The 12,573-nt window shown below is 40.7% G+C and overlaps 1 protein-coding gene across 1 annotated transcript; it reads left to right on the top strand.

The window, feature by feature from the left end:
• The first annotated feature begins 3,017 nt into the window (after positions 1-3,017).
• npc1l1 (NPC1-like 1) lies at positions 3,018-12,186 on the top strand. The gene is made up of 21 exons (XM_029509860.1): positions 3,018-3,059; positions 3,865-4,026; positions 4,190-5,104; positions 5,408-5,701; positions 5,813-6,036; positions 6,150-6,250; positions 6,342-6,514; positions 6,875-7,003; positions 7,660-7,842; positions 7,934-8,048; positions 8,185-8,450; positions 8,537-8,626; positions 8,707-8,897; positions 10,069-10,196; positions 10,297-10,426; positions 10,509-10,564; positions 10,660-10,810; positions 10,947-11,178; positions 11,442-11,555; positions 11,719-11,881; positions 11,972-12,186. Exons 1-21 carry the CDS (start codon positions 3,018-3,020, stop codon positions 12,184-12,186), a joined length of 4,074 nt encoding a protein of 1,357 aa, XP_029365720.1.
• Positions 12,187-12,573: the final 387 nt, after the last annotated feature.

Genomic DNA, 12,573 nt, shown 5'->3' with positions numbered 1-12,573 from the left:
AACGGCAGTAAGACATTTTTCTACAGTATTCTCTGTGAAAGGTTTGTCTTTTTTTTTTTTTTTTTTTTTTTAAATTAATCACTAATCTGAGAATTTTGGTCTTCCAATGTTGAAAATTATTTAGATTTGGAGTAGAGTTATCGATGTGCATCTGCACAATTGTCAAAAACATCCACGATTATATAAAAATAATAAAAGTACGATTAAATACATTTGACCATGCAGCCATGTATTGTTACTGTTTAACAATAAGTCTGGTTCCTTTTTTCTGTGCAATATCTGTTAATAATAATATTTAACATCATATTTACCTCATTCTTAAATACTAATTCTAAAAAATGTCTATTAGATTGCCAATGGGACAATTCTGACTTAACACAATAACTCACTTTAAGACAAAAATATGCATTTCAATAAAAGTAAAATATTTTTTCTCAAATGAAAAAATTATGAGCACCAATGAATATGTAGTGAAAAGAAAAAGCATGCAACCACCAACAAAATCATTACTACTACCACATATAATAATGATAATAATAGTAATAATAGAGTAATAACAAAATGTTTCTAAACTAAAAAAAAAATGAAAATAAGAAGACAAACCTATTTGTAATTTGTTTGAATTATTCTATTCCATTTTTGGCTCAGTAATAGTAATAATAAAAAGTAATTAATTGGACAATTATCAAGCATGATTGAAAACAGAAAAAGATTTGTTCATTAAGAAAGTAAGTCTTTACTTACTTCCAATTTATTTAAAATACTCGAAAGGGAACTGACAACAGGAACAACATTAAGAAATCCTACATAATCTAATACACAACATTAAACCACAAAGAACAGTATTGGATTTATTTTATATTTTATTTTACAAATTCTCTATATGGCCTAAAATTGAACATTTTTCGACAAAACAAATGCAGTATTTATGTTGGTCTATATGCACATTGTATTTAATGGTGTGGTTACTTTCTCTTTTTTATGTCCTGTAAACTGCAGGACTATCAATTATTTTCATTCGTTACGTCCTGTCACTGTATGAGCCGTTTGTACTTCCTCCATCAGAAAGTTCAGGTTTGTGGTGCTGAATAAAAAGTTTGATCACATTTATATATTTGTATCCTGCAGAAACCACCTGTGCTCAGTTTTTAAAAGGGGAAGGAAAGTCAATATGCATTTTAATATCCCATTTTGATCAGAATTGTGTACTTTTTTTGTGCTTAAATTATAACACAAAAAGGCCATCATATCATTTTACAAATTCTAGTGTTTTCACATTTAAAAATATAATTATATATTCATGAAATCTTTGATATTACTTTCAATTCCAGACTGTCCATTTAATAATCCTGTTTCTGCTCAGGATTTTGTAAGACATCATTTCATTTCATTCGGGCAGAAAAAAAGCTCAAAATCTAAATCATTTCTATTATGCTCAGAATCGTGTGCATACTGAATGTGCAGATAGGCCCTCATAAAGAATTGGTGCCAGAACATGTGCCTCTCAAGTTCAGATAAACATGACAAAACAAGTGGGAATATAACAATTAAGCGATGAAGACAATCACATATTGATCCATTCACTGAGGAACAGGGAGGCAACGCTGTGAAGAGAAAAAAATAGGCAGTTTTTCATATGAATGACAGATGTTCATATTTTGAGTTGAACATACTTTCTCACAGTTCAAATAGATAAAGCATAGACAACTAGATAGATATCTATGCTGATAACTACATCATTTTACCTTTCGATATATTATACATCGAATAATGCGCACAGCAGTGCGCAGAAGGTTTTGAAATGCTGGCCAAGTTACAAAATTCAGCATGTTTCCGTGACTTATCAGCAAATGACAGCACAAAGAACATCATCATATCTGGTCCATTTCTCCTTGTCTTTTCTGCCATCTCTGTTTATCACAATTTGAAATGCCTATCCACCTTCGCCCTGATAGCTCTGATGCTGGGCTGATCCCTTGGAGCCTTGGATGTCAGCTTTATCTCGGCTCTGACCTTGACATGAGATAACATGAACTGCCAATCTGATCTTAGATGGTAGGACTTGGTGGAGGAAGTGATCAGCCATGGTGAACTTGGCATGAAGGCCTAAAACCATCTATAGGGTTGACATGGGTCTTAGATTCAAAAGGGAAAAACAACAACAACCAAAACAACAACAAGAACAACAACAACAACAACGAAAAAGTCCATGGTGGAGAAATTGTCAGCGAAGCGGGGGCAGGGGTGGGTGTGTTTACTGCAATTTATAAATTTTAAAAAGAAAGGAATGTAAATGTTACCACACCTTATTTTATGTTATCACACCAATATCTACTCAGCATAATGCACAATCATTGGGAGCCATTAGCCAGGCTGTCACCACGTATTTCACAGAGCACACGTTGAGTCCTGCAATGAAAGCGTAATTGAAGCAGGTCTCTTGATATTTTCTTTGAAATGCAGCTTTCTTTCTACTGTTTCTCTGAGACCCTTCTGGTATCTCCTCCCTTATTACTTCTGCTTGTGAGCTGTTTTAGCTTGGAAAGCCCCTGTTTAATGTTTTACATTGTACTTTGCATGTTTGTGGGATAAACTTCTGTCTTTAGAAACTCCAAGATGAAGGTAAGGCTGTGAAGGGCTGGGTGCAGCTGTTGTTTTTGGATTCTCTTTTAGTTTCTGCCCTCTGTTTTTGGTCCCCCCCAGTAACCTTATCAAAGTTTCATCCTTGTTAATAATCAAACAGAGGAATTGATCATCCCTTGCTGCGATTGGCCGGTCCGCACATCACACCAGATAAGAATAATGAGACATCACATTGCTCATGCCATGACATTCCCCCTCCCTTGACTCCAACTGCATTAGACAGACAGGCCGGCCGGTGATAGGAGACTGCTGCCACAGAGCTGCTCTTCCACTGTCTTTCTTTGTCTAATGCCTTCTCCAACAGGGCCACAGTGATTAATATACACTCCATTTTACTGTACACTGGGACCGTGTTTGAAAGACCCTCAGGAATCATGGTCCGTGTCGCAGCTCTGATCGCTTTTCTTACATGTGTGGTAAGTTGGCATGGAAACTTGTTTTTTTCTCTCCAGGAAACCAGTACCTGATAATTCTGTAACCATGTAATGTAATGTAACCCCCCCCCCTCAGCAGTATAATCAAATGTCAAATTAAAAACTGTAACTGTTAATCCACATATTGAATACCACAAAAGGTCCAGAGTTCATACAACCTGACATAATTAACCATCATAAATGTAATGTAACGTTAATATGCCCGTGCTTTGTCACATCTTAATGTACAAAGTCAATATTAGGGAAGTAAATGCCTAAATTATGAAACCAATCGAATGTAGGACTACAGTGAAAAACAACACTTGTTTAAATGTGTAATCCAGTTTCACATTTGCCATGTAAAATGAGTGTTTTATCACTTTATTTTTGTTAATTTGGGTAATTTAAATATTTCGCTGAATTAAATGAAACAAATGACATTTTAACTAAGTTTGTACTGTAAAATGGTTCTTACCTTTTAAAAAGTGACTTGGACAACTTATCAACTTATTAATCAACTTATCGAATGTCATTAGTAAATAACTTTTTTTCTGTGAAAGAGATTCATTAGTTTGTAATTAATTTTGGGAAATGGTAATCACCAATGACATGATTAAGACATTTATGAGTTATTACTTCAAGGTCTTTAGATACTAAGAGACTTACTGAAGGGTAATTTCAGAAACGTGATCATCTTGTTGCATATATTTTTAAAATCAGTGACATACTAATGTCACATGTAAAGAGAGTGTTAGAATGAAATTGAAATATCTGTTACAGCTATTTTCTACTCTTGTCTTTCTCACAGGCACTGTCCGAGGCCCAACATGAGCCTGGTTACTGTGCCTTTTACGATGAGTGTGGTCGTAACCCGTCAGTAGGAGAGTCCCTCATTCCTCCGCTAGTTCCCTGTCTCAACTACAGTCGTGCCCGATTAGTCACAGGGCAGCACTACTGGCAACTGAAACAGGTCTATATATCCTTCTTTCTGTTCCACTGATGCTGAAAACAGGGCTGAACGCAGCATTGTAGTGCTGGATTATTCTGATGATCGTATAATGCATTGAATTCACTACATGTGAGCGTGTATTTGAGTTTGTTGCTGTGTAAAATAGCATGTGCTCTTGCTCCAGGTGTGTCCCATGCTGGACCAAGGGGAGGGCAACACATTTGCCTGCTGCTCCCTCAAACAGCTGTCCTCCTTGGAAACCAGTCTGACCCTGTCCAAGGCTGTGCTGGTCCGCTGCCCCTCCTGCGCTGAAAACTTTGCCCACCTTCACTGCATCAACACCTGCAGCCCCAACCAGACCCAGACGGTAAAAGTCACAAAGGTCACGAACATCACCAACTCCCTGAACAACACAAAGGAGGTTGTGGTGGGTTACCAAGCCTTCCTCAACACCAACTTTGCAGATGGCGCATTCAAGTCTTGTGAAAATGTCAGGATCCCAGCCACGGGAGGTTTCGCCATTGCCACCATGTGTGGTCGTTATGGAGCCAAGCTGTGTACCGCCCAGCGCTGGTATGACTTTCAGGGAGACTCCAGCAACGGCCTGGCTCCACTGGATATCGACTTCAGGCTGATAAAAGATGGCGACACTGAGGGAGTGCCAACCGGTGTGATCCCCTACAATGGACGTGCACTCAAGTGCAACGAGACCACACCATCTGGAGGTCAAGTCTGCTCATGCCAGGACTGCCAAGAGTCTTGCCCCAGTGTGCCTTCTCCACCACCACCCCCCAGCCCCTTCACAATATTTGAGATAGATGGCTTCCTTTTTATTTCTCTTATCTTATTTAGTGTCCTGGTATTTGCCTTCCTGTTATACCTCTGTGTTGCTTGCGTCATCAAGCATAAGAAAAGACAGAATGGAAAGAAAGGAGAGACAATAAAGAAAGGCAAAGACCAGAACTGTAATGATGTGACTCAGAAGATTGTTCATCCATCAGAGGTGACCTTTGCTGAAAAGAACAGTCTGGCAGCTCAAGCTTTCCTAAGTGCCGGGTTTCAGCGCTGGGGAACTCTCATGGCCACATATCCTCTGACAGTAAGTGTCTTCAATCAGTAAAAGTAGAGAACACGAAAGCAGGTGCTGATACAGAACTGTTTATTATTTTATCTGGCAAGTGAAAAGACAGAGAAGAACCTCTAACTTTGTTGTGTAACAGATGGGGAACAGACTGAGAAAAAAGCGAGTTCCCAAATTTTTAGAATCACAAGAATTTGAGAAATGAAAATCTTCCCATTCTAATCCCACTGAATTTATATGAAGTTTATCACCCAGTTCAGTTGAAGATAATACATAAAGTCTCAGTGCTTAATATTTGATCTTATTTTATCTTCATTCAAGGTGCTCCTTTTGTCGGCTGGAGTCGTGGTTGTCTTCTCTGCTGGCCTTAAATCCATTGAGCTCACCACTGACCCTGTGGAGCTGTGGTCTGCTCCCAACAGCCGGGCGCGCCAGGAGAAAGACTTCCATGACATGCACTTTAACCCTTTCTTCAGAACCAACCAGCTGATCCTGACAGCACCAGACAGGAAGGGCTACATTTATGATTCTTTGCTGTTTGGACAGCAGAACTTTAGTGGAATTATATCTAAGGACCTCATCATTGAGCTTCTGGAGCTTCAGACAAGAATACTGGTAAGAAGCTCAGAGTCAACGGCTGATGAAGCGTACGAATGCTCACCATATCATTTTGTCTGAATAATGCCCTCTCTTCTTTCTTTTCTTTTATTTCTTTCTTTTTTTTAGAACATCACCTTTTGGTCAGAAGATCTGAACCGCACAGCGAGTCTAAAGGATGTGTGCTATGCCCCCCTGAACCCGTCCAACCCCACCCTGACGGACTGTGCAGTCAACAGTTTGCCACAGTACTTCCAGAACAGCATAGACAACATTAACGCTAAAGTGAACATGACAGAGCTGGGAGTGACCAAAGAGGTGGACTGGAGAGACCATTTAATCTACTGCCTCAAGTAAGGACTCACCAAATCTCATTCTCGTGAGACTCGGTGGAGAAACAGCAGGGAGCTCCAGCTTCTCAGTGATTTTAACATAGCTCTGCTCTTGTCTCTTGTCTCTTGTCAAGCTCTCCCCTGTCCTTCAAAGACATAACTGATTTAGATATGAGCTGCATGGCTGACTATGGAGCTCCAGTCTTCTCCTTTCTGGCTGTAGGAGGCTATAAGAGTTAGTGACTTTCTGCATCATCAATTTATGAAGAAGTGACATAAAATAAAACATATAAAAAACGTGAACATTTCATTTCCGGCTTTTCCAGATGAAGACTACACCAACGCCGAGGCTTTAATCATGACCTTCTCCCTCAACAACTACCCTCGCAACAACCCCAAGTTTAAAGTGGCCATGGAGTGGGAGAAAGAGTTTCTTAAAATTGTCCAGGACTACCAGAAAAGCCCTGACACCAATTTCACCTTTGCATACATGGCAGAGGTAAAGTAAACTATGACCCCTGATGGAACACATTATTCATGTTTGACATTAGAAGAAATTATCGTTTTCATTTCTACTGTATGGTTTAAAATGATGACAGCTGGCTGGAGTGCCCAGGACAGATTTTATATGCCAAGTCTCATGTCTCTTCAGCTATTTCCTCTTTGTGTGCTGTTATTTCATATCTGTTAAAGGCAAATACATGAAAAAAAAAAAAGTAATAAATACCCTGCTGATAAAAACATGCACTCAGCTTTTCTGAGGGGCGAAGGGTGTCTTAACTTCTTGCCTGTTTTTCTCTCACCTCACTACCTCAATGACTCCCTAAAGCTTGACTTTCTCCATCCCTCCTGTCCGCAGAGGTCTCTGGAAGATGAGATTAATCGGACCACAGCAGAGGACATCCCCATCTTTATGATCAGCTACGCAGTAATCTTTGTTTACATTGCTGTTGCACTTGGGGAATACTCGTCATGCAAACGCATCCTGGTAAGTCACAATGTGTGATATCCTCCTGTACTGGTGGGCGGTCTGTCATTTGGCTGCAAATATCTCAGCAACAGCACATTCATCGTTGCCAGATGGTGAATCACAGTCATTTCCATTATCCCCTCACTGATTGTAGTTTTCGGTGAAGTATACTGACAGCAGCTGAAAGGATGACCATGAAACTTGCTGCACACATCCAGTATGAATTAGGATGAGCACCTTTGATGATCGCCCTGAAATGTGCACGTCCAGTACTTTAGTCTATGAAAGTACTAATTGAAGCCAGTGCATACTGCATACATCATCCATGTTGATGTACTGTTACAGAGGTGCTTGTGTGACTGGAGACTATTAGCCTTCTTAAGCTGTTGTGATATATCTTGGTTCTAATTTAAATCCGATGTCGACAGGATGTGCCTGGGATATAGTACACCTCCGCCAAGAGGGTGAAATTGATGAAACAGTACTTTGCATTCATGATAAGGAGAAACTGCACTTATGTGGCTATCTCAGCTGTGTAGTGCTTATCTTGTGGAGAACATTTATTGGCCACAAAGTTGTAAAATGTATACGGGACCATGTATAGAAGACATGAGGAAAGGAAAAGGTTTAATGAGTTGAATGTACATCTGGAGTCTTATCTATGTGTCGTCAAGGTTGACTCCAAGTTCCTGGTGGGTCTGGGTGGGATCCTGGTGGTCGGCTGCTCCGTCCTGGCTTCCATGGGCTTCTACTCCTGGATCGGTGTCCCTTCCTCACTGGTCATTCTGCAAGTTGTGCCCTTCCTGGTCCTCGCTGTAGGAGCTGACAACATCTTCATCTTTGTTCTGGAGTACCAGGTATTGAGATTTGCGTGCACCATGAGTGTACAATATTGAGAAATTTGTAGGAGATGGAGATGGAGATCATCTCTTCTTCCTTTTATTTCAGCGGGATGTGCGGAGGCCTGGAGAGACAAGAGAGCAGCACATTGGCCGTGTCCTTGGAAACGTTGCACCCAGCATGCTTCTGTGCAGCCTCTCTGAGTCTGTCTGCTTCTTTCTGGGTACAAACATTAGGTTTTTCAAATCTTTTCAGCAGTTGAGGCTAGCATGTTAAAAGGTGCTATACATTGTGTAGAAAGGGAACATGGAGCTCAGTGTGTGTTAGTCTCTAACTGTGTCTCTGCTCTGCCACCCAAGGGGCCCTGTCCACCATGCCCGCAGTCAAGACCTTTGCTCTTTATGCTGCTCTGGCTGTGCTCATGGACTTCATCCTTCAGATGACAGCCTTTGTAGCGCTGCTGTCCCTGGATGCCCGACGCCAAGACAATAACCGCTGTGAGCTGATCTGCTGTGTTACGGTCTCAACCCAGCGTCCATACAAACGCAACGAAGGCTTTCTGTTGCCCTTCATGAGGAAATACTACGCCCCGTTCCTGCTGCACAGTTACACCAGGATCACAGTGGTAAAGCTTCAGCTGCAAAACAAGTCCTACTTTTCTGTGTTGTCACTGAATATCTGTTGAATGCGTTCTGTCATGTTCTGTTGCAGATGGTGCTTTTCATCTTCTTGTTTTGTGCATGCCTGTTCCTCATGTTTAATGTCAAAGTTGGTCTGGATCAGGAGCTGGCTATGCCACAGGTCAGCAAGCAGCCATTCATAAGTGCTTCACAGGGAACGATGCCCACACACTTACAAAGATTATTCTGTTTTTGGTGCAGGGCTCTTACATGTTGGACTATTTCCATTATCTGTACAAATACTTTGAAGTTGGAGTCCCTGTTTACTTTGTAACAAAAAGAGGCTTCAACTTCACCACAGTGGAAGGCATGAATGCAGTCTGCTCCAGTGTGGGCTGTGATCAGTTCTCACTAACCCAGAAGATCCAGTACGCCACTGAATACCCGGATCGGTGAGTCAGAGGGCATATTTATTTTATGAAGAAAATTTGGCCTTTTCGGGCTGTCGATCGGTTGCTGAAATTTAGTAGAGTGACGAGACAGTTTCTGCCGTTGTTGTTTTGTTTTTGTTTTTTTCTTCTACACCATTATCTTTTTTTCACTGACAGATCCTTGAACCTGCTCATATCACAGTAGCAACCTCTTGCATACTAGCCAATCACATTTGTTAATGATAAACTGAGTTACGTGAATGCCACAGAGCAGATAAAGCATCCAAAGTATTTTCTATAAATACGAAAACCATATGTCTATAGATTTTATCTATATTACACCTGTATCAAATCGATAATAAGTCATTGATAGGAGTAAGCGGAGCCACCTGTGCCGTGCATGTTTCCACTAAAGTGTCCCATGTTGTGCTGTACATCTTTTCAGCTAAAAGATAATGTGATGCATATATCAACCTCTATATAGACTGCAATCAGAACAATGATATTACTCAATGTTCACTTTACCATTAGGGACAACCAAATAATATGAATGGTACCCTGACCCCTGGCTGGATTATTTATACACACTTTCCTTGAAATAAGAAGGAGTGCACTAATTAATGCAAAATCAGTTCCGTGGCAAACAACCAATTCCTCTAAAGAGGAAACCCATCTGAATTTTGTATTACATGTAATAAATAAATATGGCCTTGAAAAAAAAAAAAAAGCTGAATTAGATGATAAAATGTTTATCACTGTCACATTTTTACAGTGTCTATAAACCTGCTTCCAGCCTTTACAGTATGATAAATTAGATAGCCAGCTGCTGGCTGTACTCATATTTCAGTACAGACACAAATACATAATCTTCTTTCCTACAATTTTTTTTTTTAAGTATAAATAATAATTCTGTATTTTTGAATTGACTGCAAATCCAATGAAAACCCAGTAACTCAGCCTGTTTCCCAAAGAGCTTTATGTTTGTCCAAAAGTTAATAAAGACGAATCAGCAGGCCACAGCTTTGTTTCACAAGTGTGAGGTCGTTTATCCAAAGCTCATCCAGAGCTCATGGGTCATATTTCCAAAAAAGTTCCTTGATGTTTTCAGAAATTTTGATCTTTAAAGAAATACAACATAAATGTTACAGCTCCACTTCTGTTTTTCTTTGGCCCCTGATCATGTGATCTGTAGGTCGTACTTGGCTATTCCTGCTAACTCTTGGGTGGATGATTTCATTGACTGGCTGAACCCTGGATCCAAATGTTGTCGCCTGTACACCATTGGTCCAAATACCGGAAAGTTCTGTCCTGCAAATCAATGTGAGAGTCACTGCTGAAATAAATACAAGTTCCTCACTTTGAATTTCCTGAAGGGAACAATGGACTGTGGTTGTATTAACACTCTGTTTCATCCCAACAGCTTCTCTTCTCTGCCTACGTAAGTGTATGAGCATTCCTGCAGATGGTGTGCTCAGGCCCGACGGGGAACAATTCAACCGCTTCCTCCCTGACTTCCTGGGTAACAGGCCTGACCTGCAGTGCCCCAAAGGGTATGTACCATAGCTGCATACATGCAGGGGAAGGCATCACAACAAAAACAACATTCTCACTGCTTGTATTCTCTTATTACAGCGGTTTAGGAGCCTATGATACAGCAGTGGTGAGAGACGCGAATGGAGAAATTATAGGTAAGTCATCTGAAATCTTCTCATGGCAGTCAAAGAGCTTACTGCGTTTCATTTAAGTAGAAACAATGATCTCCCATTCCCGTTCATCTTCCCAGCCTCTCGGTTCATGGCTTATCACACAACTTTAACCAACTCTCAGGAGTTCACTGCTGCGCTGCAGATGACCAGAGAGCTGGCCTACAACATTACCATGGGCATGAGGAACATATCAGGCACCTCTCCTGATTTTGAAGTATTTCCTTACACGTATGTACTTTAAGCTCCTTAACTCCCTCATGTCACCTTTTCGCTGCAGTACCCTGGAAGGGCAGCATCGTTCCATTAATCTATATGAAATTGGCCATTGAAGCTGAGCAGATCCTGGTTTTTCTCCTTCCTCTAGGGTAACCAATACCTTCTACGAGCAGTACCTGACTATTGTGCCAGAGGGGCTGTTCAACATCTCCATGTGTCTGCTGCCCACCTTTGTGGTCTGCTGTCTGCTACTGGGTTTGGACCTTTGGTCCGGCCTGCTCAACCTCATCACCATTATCATGATCGTTGTGGATACTGTGGGCGTTATGACACTGTGGGGCATTGATTACAACGCAGTGGCCCTTATCAATCTGGTCACGGTAAGCACAAACCTGTGGTGAGGATTAAAGGGACACAGTACCAATTATACAAATGAAGTTCATGAGATATTAATATGTGACGTTTTTTTTTAATTTTCTTTGGAAAAAAAAACAACTCTAATCCCTTTAATCACCTTTATTGCAAGCAAATTGAAATTGCATTGTAATTGTGGTGTAATATTTGTGTGTGAAATAAATTCATTTACATAGTTTGTAAATGTTTAATATGTTTAATAAACTCACATTCCCTATATGGCCTGCAGGCGGTGGGCATCTCTGTGGAGTTTGTGTCACATTTGACAAGATCCTTTGCACTCAGCATTAAGCCCACACATGTGGAAAGAGCTATGGAGGCTACAGCAAATATGGGCAGTGCAGTAAGTCAACTGTGATGCAAAACTGAGAGCAGACATGATGAGTCACTAAAAAATGGAAATAAAGAATCAGTCAATTCAAACAATCATTTTGAATTGAATAACTGTGTAAATATCATGATACAGTAACTGCTGTCTAAACTAACGTGTGTTTGGCACCCTGAAGGTATTTGCTGGTGTTGCTATGACCAACCTACCAGGCATCATGGTGTTAGCCTTCGCCAAAGCACAGCTCATTCAGATCTTCTTCTTCCGGTTAAACCTGGTCATCACACTTCTGGGGATGGTGCATGGACTCATATTCCTCCCCGTGCTGCTCAGCTACTTAGGTACACACTTTATTTTCTGCATCATGCAACGGAGGGCGCCCATGAAACTGAGAGCGTGAAATCTCTCAAATCTCTCTTTGGTTTCCACAGGCCCTGGTGTGAACAAAGCAGTGCTGCTGCAGCTCCAGAAAGCCAAAGCAAAAGCTGCTCAGGAGCTGGTGATGAGGAGCCAAGTCTACGACAACCTGAACTACGAAGACCATGAGCCAAAACAGGGACCATATTCAGAGCCCTCAAAAATGGACACCAGCACAAAGATGAAAATGAAGGAAAACCAAAGGGAGGTGATAAGCAACCGTTTCTGAGCACTGTTGATGAAAGCTCTGATGAGTGGATACCTCTGTAACAAACTGCACAAAGATGCACACACCAAAGAACAGATAGTGAACAGTCAGGTATTTGGCTCTTGCCAGATGGAAATCATTAACCTAACTATGTACCTCAATCAGAAATGGGCCAGTTGGCCTCGCAGTTGTGCGGTATTTCTGAGCAATGCAAAAGTGGACTATTGCAATGAGAGTCAACCTTCCTGTCAGAGCAAATGAAAAACTACATGTCTCTACACAAGCAGTTTGTTGCGTTTGCCTTTCAATTGTGGAAATATCTGACCAGACAGGAAGTTGACTAATGTTTTAGAGTTTTATATTTTTTTATTTAATATAATAATTTTGTATGTGAATGCTTCACATTAG

The sequence above is a fragment of the Echeneis naucrates genome, chromosome 9 (assembly GCF_900963305.1).
Source record: "Echeneis naucrates chromosome 9, fEcheNa1.1, whole genome shotgun sequence".
Lineage (NCBI taxonomy): Eukaryota > Metazoa > Chordata > Actinopteri > Carangiformes > Echeneidae > Echeneis > Echeneis naucrates.
The sequence above is the reverse complement of the archived record's forward strand: the minus strand, read 5'-3'. Positions and strand labels throughout refer to the sequence as shown.